Source organism: Balaenoptera musculus, chromosome 21, assembly GCF_009873245.2.
Source record: "Balaenoptera musculus isolate JJ_BM4_2016_0621 chromosome 21, mBalMus1.pri.v3, whole genome shotgun sequence".
NCBI lineage: Eukaryota > Metazoa > Chordata > Mammalia > Artiodactyla > Balaenopteridae > Balaenoptera > Balaenoptera musculus.
Window position 1 is genome coordinate 29,980,439 of NC_045805.1, and position 18,617 is coordinate 29,999,055.

The 18,617-nt window shown below is 55.5% G+C and overlaps 2 protein-coding genes across 6 annotated transcripts in view; one reads left to right on the plus strand and one right to left on the minus strand.

Moving 5' to 3' along the window:
* The window catches only part of ADGRA2 (adhesion G protein-coupled receptor A2), a 34,430-nt gene extending 26,750 nt beyond the window's left edge, over positions 1-7,680 (plus strand). For 2 of the 5 annotated variants that reach the window (XM_036838775.1, XM_036838777.1), the window contains exons 12-19: positions 521-781; positions 928-1,144; positions 1,789-1,997; positions 2,778-2,905; positions 3,183-3,306; positions 3,751-3,896; positions 4,548-4,637; positions 4,892-7,680. In XM_036838775.1, the coding sequence (XP_036694670.1) occupies positions 521-781; positions 928-1,144; positions 1,789-1,997; positions 2,778-2,905; positions 3,183-3,306; positions 3,751-3,896; positions 4,548-4,637; positions 4,892-6,161 (2,445 nt within the window). In that variant the 3' untranslated portion in view covers positions 6,162-7,680. Of the gene's footprint in view, positions 1-520; positions 782-927; positions 1,145-1,788; positions 1,998-2,777; positions 2,906-3,182; positions 3,307-3,750; positions 3,897-4,547; positions 4,638-4,847 lie in introns of all 5 variants that reach the window. The other 3 variants (XM_036838776.1, XM_036838778.1, XM_036838779.1) reach the window with 2 other exon arrangements.
* A 111-nt stretch (positions 7,681-7,791) lies between these two features.
* Positions 7,792-12,478, minus strand: BRF2 (BRF2 RNA polymerase III transcription initiation factor subunit). Its single transcript, XM_036838780.1, has 4 exons — positions 12,235-12,478; positions 11,453-11,512; positions 9,967-10,288; positions 7,792-9,137 (listed from the first exon to the last, which is right to left on the minus strand). Exons 1-4 carry the CDS (start codon positions 12,386-12,388, stop codon positions 8,399-8,401), a joined length of 1,275 nt encoding a protein of 424 aa, XP_036694675.1. The 5' UTR covers positions 12,389-12,478; the 3' UTR covers positions 7,792-8,398.
* Between the last annotated feature and the right edge of the window lie 6,139 nt (positions 12,479-18,617).

Sequence of the window (18,617 nt, forward strand, 5' to 3'; positions counted from 1 at the left end):
GAGGGAGGCCAGCGACATGGGAGGGGTTACACAGGGCTTCGTGCGGGGAACCGAGTTGAAGGGCTGGCCCGACGGAAGCACGTGGGGGTGGGAAGGAGGAAAAGGACCAGCAGGAAGGCTTGGGAGCCAGGCAGCAGCACCTGGGAGGGAGCGAGGGTAACGGAGACTTCTGTTCCCTGAAGAGGGGGGGTTTCCAGTGGGGGGTGGTGAACCAGTTAGCAAGCTGCACACAGCATCTCCTCTGCTGGGTGCTGGGGGAGATACGAGGGGGGCGAGGACCCTGCTGCCCGGCGTAGTTGGGGCAGCAGGACTGGGGCGTGTCAACAGCTGAGCCAGCTCCGAGACGGGGTGTGAGTGAGTGGGAGGAGGGGCCGAAGAGCAGGGGTTTGGGAGACTCCCCGGCAGACGGAAGGCTGCCAGGCCCTGAGTGATGAGCAAGGATGGCGGGTCGGCCTGAGCAGGTTCTGCGGTCTCGAGCAGGAGAAGGCCAGGAGAGGGCTGACAAGGTCCCTGTCCCTAGAACTCGAGGAACGTGGCCTTGGAGGCCTACCTCATCAAGCCGCACAGCTACGTGGGCCTGACCTGCACGGCCTTCCAGAGGAGGGAGGCCGGTGCGCCGGGCACCCGGCCCTTGGGTGCCAGCCAGAACCCCTCCCCTGAGCCGGAGCCCCTGGCCGACCAGCAGCTCCGCTTCCGCTGTACCACGGGGAGGCCCAACGTTTCTCTCTCGTCCTTCCACATCAAGGTGGGCGCCGGGGGAGGGAGGACGCTGAGAGGGCAGGTACGAGGTGCAGGCGCCTGGTCAGGTGGGTGGTGTGAGGGGACGCAGTACTCAGACAGGGGGAGAGGGGACGGAGGAGGAGGGGCGGGCGACAGCGGAGCCCCAGGGACCCCGGGTGTCTCTGAGGAACTCCTGTTTCCCCCCAGAACAGCGTGGCCCTGGCCTCCATCCAGCTGCCGCCCAGTCTGTTCTCGTCCCTCCCGGCTGCCCTGGCCCCCCCGGTCCCCCCAGACTGCACCCTGCAGCTGCTCGTCTTCCGAAACGGCCGTCTCTTCCGCAGCCACGGCAACACCTCCCGCCCTGGAGCCGCTGGGCTTGGCAAGAGGCGCGGCGTGGCCACCCCCGTCATCTCTGCGGGAACCAGTAAGGGCCTGCACACACACACACACACACACACACACACACACACACACACACACACACACACACACACACACACACACACACACACACACCCGCCCGACCGCGCCGCCCGCAAGCCCTCCCCAGCGCCCCTGGCGCCCTGGTGGAGGTGGCTGGGGGCGGTGGTCCTGCACCATTTCCAAGGGCGGTGCAGGGCAGGGATGTCCCGTGAAGGAACGGACTGGTGGAGAAAAGGCTCAAGAGACCCTGGGTTTCACATCCCAGATTCGTCAGATTTCCGAAGGGCTATAACACAAACCCTCCACCCACCTGGGCCTCCTTCCGTCCCCCTTCATCACCTGGTGCCAACTTGCCCCTCAGGGTGCCCTCCTGAATCCTCCCTTCACGCGGGCTCCCACTCCCTCAGCGTCGCCTTCCACCTTCTCGTCCCCGACCCCAGAGTCCTCCCTTCCTGGGCATGTCGCCACGACTCATTTGGCACTTAGGTGGGCCACCACCTCCGGGTGCCTTCATTTTGATTCGTCCTTGTGTCTCCCCAGTTTGGCTGAGGCCCTGGGGGGGCAGGCCCGCACTTGGCATCTAACTCTGTTCCCCACGCCCAGCGCACGCCCCGGCCGAGCCTGAGTGGACCCCCTCCCCTGTAGGTGGCTGCAGCGTGGGAAACCTGACTGAGCCGGTGGCCGTCTCGCTGCGGCATTGGGCTGAGGGGGCCGAGCCCGTGGCCGCTTGGTGGAGCCAGGAGGGGCCGGGGGGACCCGGGGGCTGGAGCTCTGAGGGCTGCCAGCTCCGCTCCAGCCGGCCCAACGTCAGCGCCCTGCAGTGCCAGCACCTGGGCAACGTGGCCGTGCTCATGGTGAGGGTAGCGGGCACAGGGGTGGAGGGCAGGGGAAGCAGAATGGGTGCCGGGGGGGACCAGGGGCACTCTGAGCGCCTGGGGCCACAGAAATCCTCAAAAATCAGAGGCCTTATCGGGCCTCGTGACGGTCAGGACTCGCAGGGAAATAAATGGCCCTCTGGTCTCCCCCATACCTCTTCATCTTTCAGAAGACAGGCAGGTCCTCAGGCCCTCTATCAGGTCATCCCCATAATAGCAGCCCCAGAGCAAAAAAAAAAAAAAAAAAGACAGAGAGGTCCTGCCTCTACTCCCGTATCGAGAGAGATGGATCAGAGACCGCCCAGCCTGGGCTCCACATCCTGCACTCTCTGACACCCAGATTGTTGAAGTGAAAAAAAATCTGGGAACATTTCTCCTTCCTGGTCACCCTCCCCGCTCACCCCTGTGCAGCCCCCGTGCCCGCACCACACTTCACAGCCCACTTTTCCAGATCCTGAGCAGGCATGCGCTGTATGATAGACAGAACCTGCCCCTCTCCCCTCCTCTCTGATTTTTGGGCTGGGAACCTGAAAAGTTCCCAGAAAGGCAGATCATTAACGCCACCTAGACCGACTTTCTAAGAGAGGATGTCGTGGTGCCTACATCTTTGCTACCCAGATGGACCAAGGGCCAAAGATGGGGCCCAAAGCTGACTGGGCTTGGGAAGAGGAAAACTGGCCCGGGGGACCGGCCAGGACTCCACAGGGCGGCCTCTTAACTCCCGGCTTCCCCTTACTCACTTCTCTCTGCTCTTTCCAGGAGCTGAGCGCCTTCCCCAGGGAGGTGGAGGGCTCAGGGGCAGGCCTGCACCCTGTCGTGTACCCCTGCACAGCCCTGCTGCTGCTCTGCCTCTTCTCCACCATCATCACCTACATCCTCCACCACAGGTGAGAGCTCCTGCGGGAAGGGAGGGCATGCTGGGTGTCACTAAGTACTGGCAAGGCGACAGTGGGTGTTCCTTTCCCAGGCTCTTGCCTAGCCTTTCCTTCGAAGGTTCTGCAGTTGGAAAATGAATTTGGGGGTTAAGGTGTCCATCCCATTCACACCCACGCGTGCACACAGATATCTGCCTTCTCCTCTTTGACTCTCCCAGTGGCCTTGAGACCCCCATAGGCCTGACCTTGGGTTGGGTGGCCCATTTGTTAAAGACTGTTTCCGTGGCAGCTCCATCCACGTGTCCCGGAAGGGCTGGCACATGCTGCTGAACCTGTGCTTCCACATGGCCATGACCTCCGCCGTCTTTGCGGGAGGCATCACGCTGACCAACTACCAGATGGTCTGCCAGGCGGTAAGCAGGAGAAGGGCTGGGGTGGGGGGTCTCCAAGATCGGGGACGGCAGCCTAGGGTACAGGAGGGAGGCACGCGGGAGGAAGGGGGCTCATGGCAGTGGGCTCCCGCTCCGCTGTTCCGTGTCCAGCCTCGTGGGCGAGGTGGGCATGAGAGTAGGGGAGGGAAGAAGCAGAGCAACTAGGAGACAGGACAGAGTGGAGAGTGGGGTCCTGCCATGGAAGAGAGGTCGGGGACGAGCCAGGCAGCAACGACAGGGTCATGGAGAGTCCCTGGCATGGGGGAGAACCCTGGGCTGGAAGCAGAGAGGGTACTGGCAGGGATGGAACCCTGGGGAGGTTCTGGGTGGAGCTGGAGGCTGGGCACAAGGGAGGCACGGGAGAACACTGCGGGGCTGAGGCTCTGGGACGGCCAGTCCCCCAGCCTCAGTGCCTTGACCCCACAGGTGGGCATCACCCTGCACTACTCTTCACTGTCCACACTGCTCTGGATGGGGGTGAAGGCCCGTGTCCTCCACAAGGAGCTTACCTGGAGGGCACCACCTCCACAAGAAGGGGATGCTGCCCTGCCCGCCCCCCGACCCATGCTCCGGTACGTGCCTCCATCTGTCAGCTCTGCAGTGGGGAAGGGCTCAGGTGTGGGGGGAGGACACCAAAAGCTGTTCTCCCAGGGTGGATGCTCTCCCAGGGGCCCAAGGTCCTGGGAGATCACACTCCCAAGACAGAAGAGGTGGGGAGTTCCCTGGGGGTCCAGTGGTTAGGACTCAGCGCTTCCACTGCAGGGGGCCCGGGGTTCAATCCAGTTCCCTGGTCAGGGAACTAAGATCCCTCAGCCAAAATTTTAAAAAAAGGCAGAAGAGGCAGGGCCCTGGGTGGCACTAGGTTGCCCAATGCCGTGGAGGGGGTGCATCCTTGGGGTTTTCAGGCATGACAAGGCCAGGAAGGGAGCGACTTCAAAGGGCATTGGGCAGGGATCCTGGGAACCCAAGTGGCACCCCCTGGCTTCTGCACTGTTCAGGGTGACAGAAAGCAATTCTGGCCACTGTCCCTTAGAACAGTCTTGGCCAAATCCCTTAGGGACCTACTGACCGGCCCTGGAGGGGCATTGCATCCCTGGCTAAAAAACTCTGACATAATTTCTAGGGGAAAGAGGATAGAACAGAGACCCCAAGGTGAGGGTTCTGAGCACCTGGCCCCCTCCTTGTTCCCCAACTCTCTGACCCCCAAACCCATTCCTCTCCAGGTTCTATCTGATCGCGGGAGGGATCCCACTCATTATCTGTGGCATCACAGCCGCTGTCAACATCCACAACTACCGGGACCACAGCCCCTAGTGAGTGCACGGGCCCGCCTGCCCCAAACCTCCTTGCCCTGCCCGGGATGCCTCCTGCTCCGCCGCGGCGGCGCCGCCCACCCACCCAGCCCGTCGCCCAGCCCGTCGCCCAGCCCTTCACCCAGCCCGTCGCCCAGCCCCAAGCCCTGCTTGCTGACTGAGCCGCTTCCGCCTCTCCACTCACCATAGCCTCCCTTCCCGCCCACCCAGCCTCCGCGCCCCACCTCACGCGCGCCGCCTGTGTCTCCCCTCAGCTGCTGGCTAGTGTGGCGCCCAAGCCTAGGAGCCTTCTACATCCCGGTGGCTTTGATTCTGCTCATCACGTGGATCTATTTCCTGTGCGCGGGGCTGCGCTTACGGGGTCCTCTGGCACAGAGCCCAAAGGGGGGCACCAGCAGGGTCTCCCTGGAGCCAGGGGAGGAGCTGAGGGGTTCCACCAGGCTCAGGAGCAGCGGCCCCCTCCTGAGTGACTCGGGTTCCCTTCTGGCCGCTGGGAGCACAGGGGTGGTGACGCCCGGGCCCCCGGAGGAGGGTGACGGTCTCTATTCTCCAGGAGTCCAGCTGGGGGCGCTGGTGACCACGCATTTCCTCTACCTGGCCATGTGGGCCTGCGGGGCTCTGAGCGTGTCCCAGCGCTGGCTGCCCCGGGTGGTGTGCAGCTGCCTGTATGGGGTGGCGGCCTCCGCCCTGGGCCTCTTCGTCTTCACCCATCACTGTGCCAGGCGCAGGGACGTCAGGGCCTCCTGGCGCGCGTGCCGTCCCCCCGCCTCGGCCTCCCGAGCCTCCCCGCGGGCCGCGCCCGCCGCCCCCGAGGACGGGTCCCCGGCGTTCGGAGAGGGGCCCGCGTCCCTCAAGTCATCCCCGAGCGGCAGCAGCGGCCCCGCCCCGCCCCCGGGCCCCTGCAAGCTCACCAACCTGCAGCTGGCGCAGAGCCAGGCGTGCGAGGCGGGGGCGGCGGCCCGCGGGGAGGGGGAGCCCGAGACGCCGGGCCCCCGGGGGAGCCTCGGCTCGCGCCACCCGAACAACTCGCACCACGGCCGCCGGGGCCACAAGAGCCGGGCCAAGGGGCATCGCGCGGGGGAGGCCTGCGGCAGGAACCGGCTCAGGGCGCCGCGCGGGGGCGCGGCCGGGGCGGCCGAGTTGCCGTCGGGCGAGAGCGGCAGCCCGCACAACAGCCCGTCCGACAGCTACCCGGGCAGCAGCCGCAACAGCCCGGGCGCCGGCCCCCGGCTCGAGGGCGAGAGCACGCTCACGCCGTCGGAGGGCAGCGACACGAGCGCCGCGCCGCTCCCCGAGGCCGGCCGGCCGGGCCAGCGCCGCAGCGCCGGCCGCGACCACCTCAAGGGCGGCGTGGGCGGCGCGCTGGAGAAGGAGAGCCAGCGCCGCTCGTACCCGCTCAACGCGGCCAGCCTGAACGGCGCCCCCAAGGGCGGCAAGTACGACGACGTCACCTTGAGCGGCGCCGAGGCGGCCGGCGGCGGCTGCATGAAGACGGGGCTCTGGAAGAGCGAGACCACCGTCTAGGCTGGGGGCGGGCGCCGCTTCAGGACGCGCGGGCCGCGCGCGCAGGAGACCCCGCTTCCCGGGGGCCCTCAGAGACGTCGATCGGTACGTCCCCAGGATTGAGGTAGAGGTGGCTCGCTGTGCCCGGGCCCGCCAGCTTTAGTCCCGGAGGCTGGGGAAAGGACAGGCACAGACCCGCCACGGCCAAGAGGGCCATCCGTCTGGGGTAGCGACAGACAATCCCCGAACCGCAGACAGGATACGTTTCCGTCCCAGCGCAGGCTGGTTTCGGCAGCCCCTGCCGTCCAGGCTCGGGGGGAAGGTCCTGTGGGGCTGCGGAGTGAGCAAGAGCGGCAGGGACAGCACAGCTCAGGCGGGCTTCTCCTAAGGTACCCCCCGCACCTTCCGCCCCGCTCACGGGCGGCCGTCAGCCTTACCGGGAACACACAGGGGACGGGGGCCTGAGTAAGGTGTTCTCTCCTCGCTGCCCCCTCGGAATCAGTCACCCACCTGAGCCCAGATCCTAGGGCCTCTCCCCCACCCAGTTCTGGCTAACTAGGGAGCCAGCCTAGCAGATGAGCCAGGTGACCAGGACCGATGGGAGGTAACAAGGTGCTGCTTTTCGGATCAACTATGCAAAAGGAGAAGGTGGGGCAGTGTGAAAGGCAGCTGCAGGGATCACCCAGCCCTCTGGAAGGGGGGCAGGTGGAAAGGTGCACCATCAGGGCTGGAGGCCATTCCCACAGGACTGGGACACACACCACACGGCAGGGCTCAGAGGTGGCACTTCAGGACAAAGCCCAGGCCCTACACCTAAGAAGCTGCCTGCCAGATGCCTGGAGGTGATGTGAGGGAAGCAGGGAGAGTTAGTGCTTAGATCTGGGGCTGAAGCTCGTCCTGCCTTAAACCTAATCCTATTTAAAAAAAAAACACAAAAAAACGCTCTGAAGAGGGGCGCCACCGCCAGGCTGCAGGTGGTGCTGGAGAAGCACTTACTGTCCAATCACAGGCCCATATCCCCAGTCTCAGCCCTCCACCCCGAAGGACTGACAAAGAGCACTCCCTGCCTACATGAGGCCATAGAGGAGAGCCTTTCCAATGATTTGATCTCCAGCTCCATATTAGGGAGAAACCTCCAAAACATCAAACCAGCTTCCTGCCTCCCGGAAGCCCAAGCCAAGTCCCCGGGGCAGTGGGCGGGGCCCCCTGCAGCTCACCTGGGGCCTGCACGTTCACTGCTTTTAAACACCAGCACGCATATTTCTCCCAACCTTAAAAGCAACCACCAGCCTTTGGTTACAGGATGCAATGCAAGTGGAGGGAACCCTGGGCCTCATGAAAAGCCCCAGGGAAACCTCGCCATATCATATCACATCATATCACCCCAGCCTGATCACCAAGGCAAGAGAAGACAGAGGGGAAGGGAGAAAACCCACACGCCTTGGGATGCATCCTGTTATTTATGCTTGCTGCACAGACAATATTAGACAGAAAAAAAAAAGGCAAAAAAAAAAAAAAAAAGCTTCGTATTATTCTTCCACGTATGCTGGCTGCTGTTTACATACCCCGCCAATGCCTTAGCACTGGAGAGCTTTTTGCAATACGCTGGGGAAAGGGGAGGGAGGGGATGAAAAGTGCCAAAGAAAACATGTTTTTAAAAGCTCGGGTTTTATACAATAGAATGTTTTCTAGCAGATGCCTCTTGTTTTAATATATTAAAATTTTGCAAAGCCCTTTGAGCTATGAGCTTACTCCACCCCCGGTCCTTTTGTTAGGAGGGAGAGGATCTCTGACACTGTACACATGAACCCACTGAGGCCTGTGAATGGACGCAGGGCCGAGGGCTGCCCAGTTCCATCCTCTGAGGGCTGATACCATCGGGAATGCGCACTGCTCCACACCAGCAGGGAGGCCCCGCCAGCCCTACGGCTGCGGTGTATGCAATCTGAACCGAGAGCAGGAGAGCGCCTGGCACTTTCCCAACAGTCCAAGAGAAAGCCAGCCCACAGGAGTATGTGCGACCACTGTCTGGGACCGAGGGATGGGACTCTCCAACCCAGGCGTCCCATGCTCCTTCTGACTTCGACTCTGGGACCTGGGGCCCAATAACTGCAGAGCCCCTCTTGGGTCCCTTAAATGAGAACGGAGACACCTAAGGACTTGTATACACTGATTTCTCTGGTTACATCAGGCCTGTTAGCAAGCCGCTGTCAGATGGGGTTAAGCGCCCGCCCCACCCCCCAGACCCCGGCTGTGCATCAGGGAGGGTTAGGAACACTCGTGGCAGCCCGTCTGGCGGCCTGAGCTCTCTGGAAGTCCCTAACTTCCTGAGGGGTACGCAAATACTGCTCGATCTCACTATCAGAAATGTTCTCATCTCCAGTGACCGTGGAGACGGGGGGCGTGGGACAGACCCGCTTTGGGGGCTTCAACATGCAGGGTGGAAGGAGGAGGGCAGGGCTCGCTAGCCGCTTCCCTGCAGGCAAATCTAAGGAGCCATGGCCCCGGTCCTCCCTTCCCCATCCTTGCCCCTGCCCCGGCCCCTGCAGCTCCTCCTCCCCGGCGTCCAGCGCGCCTGGCTCTGCTGTTCCGTCTCGAAAGGCCTTGCGGACCAACATGTGGCGGTGCTGGAGAAGGTCGCCGATGTGCGCGACCACAGACCGCTTGTCAAGCTTCAGGACCTGCAACCAGGCCAGCTGCTCGGCCAGCCGCAGCAGCACAGCCAGCAGCTCCTGCAGGCGGGAGGAAGCGGGGTAGGGCAGGTCCACGTTCGCCAATTTACAAAACCGGGCAAGGGAACACGTCAGCCGATCTGAAGGCCGAAGCGACTGCCAAGCCAGGAAAGTGGCGGCGGTGATGACAGGCAAGGGATGCCGCCCGGTCACCAGCCACGTCTCATCTGCCAGCTCCACCAACTGCAGCGTTCGCGACAGCATCTTCTCCTTGTCTTCCACGTACTTGGCTGGCACAGACGGGGAGGCTTCAAACAGTTTGAAGCTGAAATAACCAAAATGAGGGTCTGGTCTCAATACCTCTGGGGGACCGCTCTTTCAAAGCGCGGAAGATGGGCAAGCTATGCTATCCTCCCGGGAACACTCAAGCTTGCTGGGCAGCAAGTTTATCCAGGTACCGAGAGAAGACAGGGTGAGTCTCCTGCTGAAGAGGTAAAGGGCAGGAGAATGCAGAAGGGAGCTAACATTTCTTGACAATCCCCCTCCGCCCACCCCATCAGCCATCATTCTGAGGGCTTCACAAATGTTCTCCTTTAATCTACTCCACAGCCTGTCACGTGCATTCAGAGTCAAAACACTTGCCCATAGTCATCCAGCTTGGAGGTAACCAAGCTTCACACGCAAGATTGTTTCACACCGATAGTCTTTGCTTTCTACCATATTTGTCAGAAAAAAAGAACACAGCTACTTATTTAAAAAAAAAAAAAAAAAAACAAACTGGCTTCTAACTCCAGCTCTGTCATTCACTAATATCCTTTCAGCTCTAATCACACATGATCCTGTCGAGGCAGGGCTGTTGCATCTAGCCAAGTAGGCCACACACAACATGAGTGGTGGAACCCAGGAGCCCCGTGCCAAGGCTAACACCTTCCTTCCTACATCATTAGGTTGCTGTAAGGGCAAAGGGATTTGAAAATTATAACATTCCAGAAATGTAAAACAGGATTAACCTGATTAGTGCTAGGCACAGGAGAGGGAGAAGACTTTTTTCTCCCATCCTTGTAGAATGGGCTTTGGTCAAAAACAGACAGCCAGAGGTAAAAGGATTCAGGTCTAAACCCATCCCATCCCCCTGTCTCCCACTAGGCAGGTACCTGCTACAGTAGGTCTTCACCAGGTCCACCAAGCACAGAGATGGCACATCCAGCCCCAGGAGCTTCACCATCTGCATGTAGGTGCCAGAAAACATATCCAAATCTGCATACAGCAGGGTGCAGATGGTTCCCATGGTCAGGGGCCAGTTACGCTGCCGGCAGGTGATTAAGACACAGCACCCGACCAACACCTCCTTCTTCTGCAGCCTGGCAGCACGGATGCCAGAGTGCTGGTATGCCTGTTGGTAGTAGGCAACTGCCGTGTCCTCAAATGTTGGTGGCAGTTGCAGAACTCGACAGAGGTCTCTCACTCGGCGGAGACCTAAGAGACCCACAGCAGGAGTTAGAGGGGTCCCAACAACACCTTAAAAGGATCATACACCATGATCACGTGGGATTTATCCCAGGGATGCAAAGATTTTTCAATATCTGCAAATCAATCAGTGTGATACACCACATCAACAAATTGAAGAATAAAAACCGTATGATCATCTCAATAGATGCAGAAAAAGCTTTTGATAAAATTCAACATCCATTTATGAGAAAAACTCTCCAGAAAGTGGGCATAAAGAGAACATACCTCAACATAATAAAGGCCATATATGACAAACCCACAGCTAACATCATACTCAATGGTGAAAAGCTGAAAGCATTTCCTCTAAGATCAGGAACAAGACAAGAAAGTCCACTCTCGCCATTTTTATTCAACATAGTTTTGGAAGTCCCAGACATAGCAATCAGAGAAGAAAAAGAAATAAAAGGAATCTAAATTGGAAAGGAAGAAGTAAAACTGTCACTGTTGGCAGATGACACGATACTGTACATAGAGGGTCAAAGAAGCCACCATGCAGCTCCTAGCAATTTCTGTTCAACTTGTCTCAGATACCAGAAGCACAAATAATGGACCTTTCTACAATGACAAGAGTGACACTTGGTGAGGTCATTCGAAAGGCACAAAGACATTTGTGGAAGGAAGTCACACTTCAGTGTCCCATCTTCTGGAGGCTGGTTTGATTTGTGGCCAAGCCAAAGTTTGATCTGGGTTCCTTGAGTCTACCTCAGACATATACCCCCCAAGCAAACCTAAACCTTCCACCTAATTGCTACCTGTCTTAGAACCATCTTCATTCTTTATTTCTAATTACCATTCTCTTCTTCTCTACCTTACCCAGTAATGCTGAAAACAGGAAAGACAAGCAGATGGGCTAGACGGGGTCCCCAACCCCCGGACCAACCACTACCAGTCCTCGGCCTGTTAGGAAATGGGTGCCACAGCAGGAGGTGAGCGGCAGGCGAGCCAGCAAAGCTCCATCTGCCGCTCCCCATCGCTCTCATTACTACCTAAACCATCCCCCCCCACCCAGTCCGTGGAAAAACTGTCTTCCACGAAACCGGTCCCTGGTGCCAAAAAGGTTGGGGACCACTGGGCTAGACCATCAAGAGAAATTTCTTTAAAGCCACTGTGTCATAAAAGGTTGATACTCACCTCGTTGCTGGCTGCGACTAACTTGTTCGTTTTCCCCTGTGCTTCGGGAATATGTTACTTCTGTAAGATAATGAACAACAAATAGCTCGTTTAGCCTCTATTCACCAAATCCCTTCCCTCCCACCACACAAAACCGGGGAGCAGAATCCCAATCATCATGCACCCACTCCTTGTCTCACAGAAGGTGCCCATCTTTGCAAGTTAAAGGTCCACCTGGTTTTCCATGACCACAAGCAATACCAAACACACAGAGACTAAAGAGGACTAGGACTGCCCTAAAGCAGCTCCAAGTGTTCCAAATTTCCAGCCGTCCCTCCTGTACATCCAGTTCAGGCAATTCTCCTGCCTGCACAGATTTTGAGGGCTGCATTGCTCAGGGACTTGGAAAGCAAAGTAAAGAAAAAAAAAAAAAAAAAGATTGCTTTTGCCAATTAGTGCTCAAAACTACTTCGGGATAATAGTATTTTCTGTATTCGTAATGAATTGATCTATCAATACAATTCTTCAACCATGCCCAGACTAGGTAAACCGAGTGGAACTTTGTTTCTGTTTCATTTATTCAACATTTGTTAATACCTACTACATATACCAGATATGGTGCTAGAAAAACACAGATAAATGGCGGTCCCTGACCTTCTGCAGCTCGCTCGTCCACTTTAGGCTGTTTTCTCTCATATTTAAGTGTGCATGTGACAGGGAGAGGGCAGGAGATAAGAATCTGACGTCAATCCCTCCACAGCCCCAGGCTGTATCCACGGCCCCGGAAAAGCCCGCAGAGGTACCTCGGAGGTTGCCCTCGTCAGTGTAGGTGGTAGTAAGGACTCCCTCGGTGACCACACAGCCGCAGTCGGAGCACACCAGCTGGTTCTGCGAATAGTGCGAGTCTTCCACGAGCTCAGTGGAGCCGCAATCGGGACACCGGCCTCCGCCCGGCATCTCACAACCCGTCCAGAGCCGAGGAAGCTTTCCGATACCCGCCCCTAACGTCGACAACAGCAACTGTGCGGAAGCAGGAAGTAGGAGCGGAGCCTTGTAAGGTCTGCACTGTTCTCTTCCGGCCAGCGTGATGGCTGTACTATAGGTATTTCCTCCGCGGCTGCGCGCCACTTCCGGTCCGCTCCTATTTGGACTCGGGTAGAAACGTGATCTAGGAGAGAAGGTTCCTGTTCTGGACTGTGTCTTCGGCTTCCCCGAAATCTGTAGTTACTTTGAGGTGGGCCAGACTGGGGGTTTGCATTTGAGTGAGCGTTCTACCTGCATGGACACGGATAACAGACAAGAAATTGTTGCCATCCGCAAACAACTCTTTTTTCTAAAGCGCTAGGGGAATCGCAGATTCTCCATTTCTCTTTGGTGATGGATGTTGATTTGGGCCGTAGTACAAAATCTGTGTCTAAAAGGGAGAGTAGTGTATCAAGAGAGCAGGAAATCGTGCTCTTTCCAGAGTGGCTTCCCCTCAAGCAAGTTGTTTCCTCTCTTTGCAGTCTATTTTCCTCCACTGTAGAATGAAGGAGTTGAATTAAAATCCAGAGTGGCAACCACGGATGCTTTCAGAGGCTAGGCAAGGAATGTCTAAGGGAGTTGGAGAGAAAGAATATGGGGTGGTGAGGCCCTCGGCAATCTGAAGGGTTCAAGCAGATTTGGATGTTTTTAAACGTGAGCTTTAAGATGCTCCAAGATTCTAGCTCCAAAGTTCCTAGCATGGGATAGTATAGATCAAAGAATCTTGAGCAAAAGAGTGCCTCTAGCAAGCTTACACATGAGAGATTTTGTATGTCATGTTTGAATATAAATTAAACATGACCAAAGAAAGTGTGCTTTCTCATAAGTAAATCCTAATTGCACTCATCAAGAATACAGGTTTTTGGGAATTCCCTGGTGGTTCAGTGGTTAGGACTCCGTGCTTTCACTGCCGAGGGCCTGCGTTCAATCCCTGGTCGGGGAGGTAAGATTCCGCGAGCTGCATGATGTGGCAAAACAAAACAAAACAAAACCAAAGGTTTTAACACTTGAAAGTTTTAGAATCAGTTGTGTCTGAAAAATAAGAAAATTGAGTTAAATGACAAAGAACCAAAGGCCAGTTCCTTCTGACTCCAAGACAACAGATGGAAGTCATCATAGCCAGTACTGAAAGTAAGGTGGGGAATTTCTGCTTCTCAGTCTGGTGGTGGAGAATTTCAGGCAGGTCCGGCATTAGCAGATCTTGGGAGCTGTTGTGGGCTCAATTTCAACTGTGCACTGGGACTTGGGGGTGAACGGTGAGCACTTCCCACTGAAAACAGAAAATGATTGGACAGCTCCTGCACAGACTGAATTGAGGAAAAAGGGTGTCTTGCCAGCCCCTTAACAGATAGGGATGCTCCCTTGAGGATTAAGACACAGGTCACAGCTGTCTTCTTTAGAAGACCAATAAAGTATGCGTCCTAGAGCTGAAAAGTTTTCAACAGAAAAATGGTACTTATTAGTATGAAGAGATGAGGTGACATAATGACCATGTACCCAGTGAGTCCTCAAACAGAGGATGTGAGCCTCAAAAAAAAAGGGTTCTGATCAGGCAGAGCTATAGGTTCTTTTGAAAGAGCTACAACCAGTGGTCAGGTACAGAGGACTCTATGCCTTAAGAGACTGTGAGTTCTCTGGACCACAGTGCAGAACAAGAGCATCTCTGACCAAAATAAGATTGCCTCTTGTCTGTAATCCACGCAGCAGCCTTCTCTGCTTCAAATGCCACTTTCCTCTAATATAAATTGGGAGAGAGGTGCTGTACCTTTCAAGAATTGTCCGTTCAGCCCCTCTGGCTCACAAGTCCCTCCCCTCTGCTCAGGGCTACTCCAAAGCCTCCCCTCCCTTCCTACTGCACAACAGAACTTCCGGCACCCTGGACCTCAGTGAACTGTCAGGATTCCAGGTATTAGCTGACCAGTGAACACAGAGCAGCTAGACTTCCAGTTTTTCATTTTCCACATCAGCATCACATGAGATGGTTAATGGGCTATACTGAAGGGTTGAAGAACTGAATGAGATTATAATATAAATGAAAACATATCAGTGAGATGGGAACTTTCATAAGATTCCCCTCACAGGTCAAGAGGAAAGCATTAAAAACCAATCAAACCAAACAAAAACACCTTCAAAAGGTGTCAGCGCCTTCTTTCCCACACTCTCCTCGAGTCTCTCTCCTCAATAGCCACATCTAAGGGTCCCATCCGGTCCCCCAGAGACTGCTTTCTCAGAGCAAGAGAACCGCTCTCCTAGAGAAATCCCATGCGCTACCACAGGGCTTGGTCCCACTGGAGGGATCCACCCCCTCTCCCAACCAAGGGATGCAATAATCTCTAACAGTCCATTCCCTGAGGTGTGAATTACTCACTTTAGCCCCATGCCATGCGAGGGCTTGAATGAGCTTTGGTGCCCCAAGTTCCCTCTTTCCTAGACTTCCCCACTACTGTGAGGTATGACAGGATTTATTTCTGGTTGTCCAGCAGATCAATACTGGGGACACACTTGTGTGCTCATGTGTGCACACACAGCTCTCAGAGACATCTGTTAGTTTCAGACAGTGCAGTCGACATCCTTACTGGGGATGGGAAACAGGTCCCTAAAAGCAACATAACTGGCACTGGGAGTAGGTGTTTTTTGTTTTTAATTAATTTATTTTTTGGCTGCGTTGGGTCTTCGTTGCTGCGCGCGGGCTTTCTCTAGTTGCGGCGAGCAGGGGCTACTCTTCGTTGCGGTGCGTGGGCTTCTCACTGCGGTGGCTTCTCTTGTTGCGGAGCATGGGCTCTAGGCGTGCAGGCTTCAGTAGTTGTGGCTCACAGGCTCAGTAGTTGTGGCTCGTGGGCTCTAGAGCACAGGCTCAGTAGTTGTGGCGCATGGGCTTAGTTGCTCCACGGCATGTGGGATCTTCCCGGACCAGGGCTCGAACCCGTGTCCCCTGCGTTGTCAGGTGGATTCTTAACCACTGCACCACCAGGGAAGCCCAGGAGTAGGTTTCTTTTTTTTTTTTTTTAACTTTTTATTTTATATTGGAGTATAGGTGATTAACAGTGTTGTGTTAGTTTCAGGCGTACAGCAAAGTGATTCAGTTATACATACACATGTGTCTCTTTGGGAGTAGTTCTTTACATTACCATACAGAACAGCATCAGACTCCTCTCATCCCCAGTTTTGTGCAGATCTTGAACTGAACTGCACTTTTTTAAAGTGGAATTTTACTACAGTCATCTACCTATGACAGAAGCCGCAAAATTCTGCTTTCCTCAACACTACTCACAGTAAAGTGGAAGAGCAGCTTTATGATTCTCCTACCAGCAACTCTAGGGGTGGAGGGGTAATTCTCTTCCAGCCACAAGTATGTGATAGTGTAAGAGAGCCTCGCCCTCAGACACAGACAGGCTAGGAGGTGGGCAGGACCCAGGCCAGAAGATGGCGCGCTCCACTAAGACATGCAAGTCTGGGGTTCACGTTCTCAGGAAGAAATCTGTTTATTTAGGAAATTTATTTGCCTTCCTCTGGGAAATCAGGACAGATACATCAGCCTCCGTGCCTTTCCTGCTGCTACATACTCTACTGAGAGTTACCATCATTCAGTGATAGTGATGATCTGTTTTTTTTTTTTTTAAGGGATATTTATTTATTTATTTTTGGCTGCATTGGGTCTTCGTTGCTGCACGTGGGCTTTCTCTAGTTGTGGTGAGAGGGGGGTTACTCTTCGTTGCGGTGCGCGGGCTTCTCACTGCAGTGGCTTCTCTTGTTGCAGCGCACAGGCTCTAGGCGCGTGGGCTTCACTAGTTGTGGCACGTGGGCTCACTAGTTGTGGCTCGCGGGCTCTAGAGCGCAGGCTCAGTAGTTGTGGCACACGGGCTTAGTTGCTCCGTGACATGTGGGATCTTCCCAGACCAGGGCTGGAACCCGTGTCTCCTGCATTGGCAGGCAGATTCTTAACCACTGCGCCACCAGGGAAGCCCATGATGATCTGTTTAACAGATGTTCCTCCAACCTCTCTCCCCTACTCCTCCCTGAGCCTGTGAAGCTGGAGCCATGCTTCTTGTCTGTAAGGCTGGAGCCCACATGGTATCTGGCACGTAGGCTTTTGGAATGCTGAGTGCCCAGGATGGGCTGGATTAGAGCAGAAAGCTACTGGGGAGGGGCGGCCATTGGAAAGGATGCCTCAGACATGGTCCAGATGTGAAATACTGACCTTAAGGCCAGAGTTCTTTCTAGAGAAGAGGCCAGAGAGGAGGGCACTGGTGGCCTGAAGGAAGCCCCCGGCCAGTCGTCCCTTGGTGACATGTGCATATGTGTTAGGGACCTACCTGTCTTTGTTACAAGTCTCCCTGGGAATGACCTGGCTTTCTCATCCCTGTGTCCTGGCAGTGCCTGCTACACTCCGGAAAGGCTGTCCAGCTGCGGTGGACACCTGTCCTGGGTGGGCCGGTCAGAAGCAACACATAGACGGGATTCCTCAGAGACAGGATCATTTCTAATCTGGAGCGAGTAACCAGTGGGAGTTGGGCTGCTCTCAGAGCCTCTCCCTGGGCTCCTTCCAGCTCAGATGACTCTAACCCAGTTTCACTCTGAGCCCAGAGGACCCCCTCGCCTCGTCACAATGAGTCTTGGAGACTTTCTGACTGTGTCCCCATCACCTCAGCTCTTCAGTAGACAATGATTCTTCTCTGACACCCAAGAGTGACACAGGCTCGGTACAGGGCACGGCCAGGACTTCCTAAACCCTTGTGCCAAGTCCCTGCCCTCACTCATATTCACTTTCCCCTTTCCTGTTGTTTATTGTGTGACCCCAATACACTTTCCCTCCCCTGGGCTGAGCCCCGCTGTGTTCGGTTTCCTGATCTCCCAGGAACAAAGGCACCTGGTAACTCTGAGAAGGAGGTCACAGGCCTAGAGCACGAGCACAGTCGCCTCAGAGGGACCTTCCGTCCTCGGAGCCGCGGCTCGTCGGGCCTTGACTTGAGGCCCTCCGTTTTCCCTGCCCATCCTCCAGGATTTCAAGTCACTCAGAATATTATCTCCTCCACCCCCAAGGCTAGAGGAGAGTGGGGCCTCCTAGTCTGGGGGCCTAGACTGGGGGTCAGCAAACTTTTTCTGTGAAGGGCCAGAGAGCAAATATTTAGGTTTGGTGGACGTGAAGGTCTTTGTTTTAAGCACTCAAGTCTGCTGTTGCAACGTGGAAACAGCTGTAGACAATTACCTAAATAAGCACTGCTGTATTCCAATAAAATTGCGTAGACACTGAAATTTGAATTTCATGTAATTTCCATGTGTCATGAAATATTATTTTGATTCTTTAATTGTTAAAATGTAAAAATCTCCAGTTTTCAGTGAGGTGTTGTTGACTGTGGTCATCATTCCGGCCACTTGTTCATCCCACATTAAAAAAAAAAAAGGAAAAATCATCGTGTTTTTTTTTTTGTTTTGGCGGTACCCCACACAGCTTGTAGGAGGCTTGTGAGGTTTTAGTTCCCTGACCAGGGATTGATCCCGGTGCCGCAGCAGTGAAAGCGCAGAGTCCTAACTCCTGGACCGCCAGGGAACTCCCGGGAAAAATTCCTTGGCTTGAGGGTTACATGAACAAAAGCAAAGCCATAGTTTGTTGACGCTTGTTCTAGGACCCCAGGTCGGACAGGTGAGGAGTTCAAATCCTTTCTTTACCTGCTGTGGGACCCCAGGCAAACTTAAGTTTTGATGCCTCTGAAAGTCTCCATTTCCTCATCTGCATAATGGAGATATTATCTACCTTGAGAATTGGAAATAGTACTCAGCAGCGCTTAGTGAATAAGCAGGAACTCAATAAACAGGCCTTCCTTTTGCGACCAAGTTTCAGCCTGAAGTGAGCAGTTGATATGCAAGAATGAAGCAGCTTTCTCTCAGCTCTGAGGGCTTGTCAGTGTCACCAGGGTGACTATTTCCAGGGCTTGGGATACAGGTGTGTAAAAGAGTCAAACGTCGAAAGGCTAAGTGAGGACATCCTCCCTCAGGAGATTCTGTGGCTTTGGGATCCGCTGGTCCCACAGAGTTCAGCTAAGCCAGCTTTGAACTTGAATGGGAAGTGATCGCACCCGCCTTCCCAGGAGGGGAAGCCTGCAGAAGCCAAAAGATGACACCCCCAAAGAGAAGCCCAGGGCACGGGCTCCATCAGCTTCGAGAT

Coding starts and splice junctions, on each gene's coding strand:
- BRF2 (XM_036838780.1), bottom strand. CDS start 12,388: ATGCCGGGCGGAGGCCGGTGTCCCGATTGCGGCTCCACTGAGCTCGTG. Junction 11,513..12,234: donor TGACGAGGGCAACCTCCGAG/GTACCTCTGCGG, acceptor ATTATCTTACAG/AAGTAACATATTCCCGAAGC. Junction 10,289..11,452: donor TAGTCGCAGCCAGCAACGAG/GTGAGTATCAAC, acceptor TGGGTCTCTTAG/GTCTCCGCCGAGTGAGAGAC.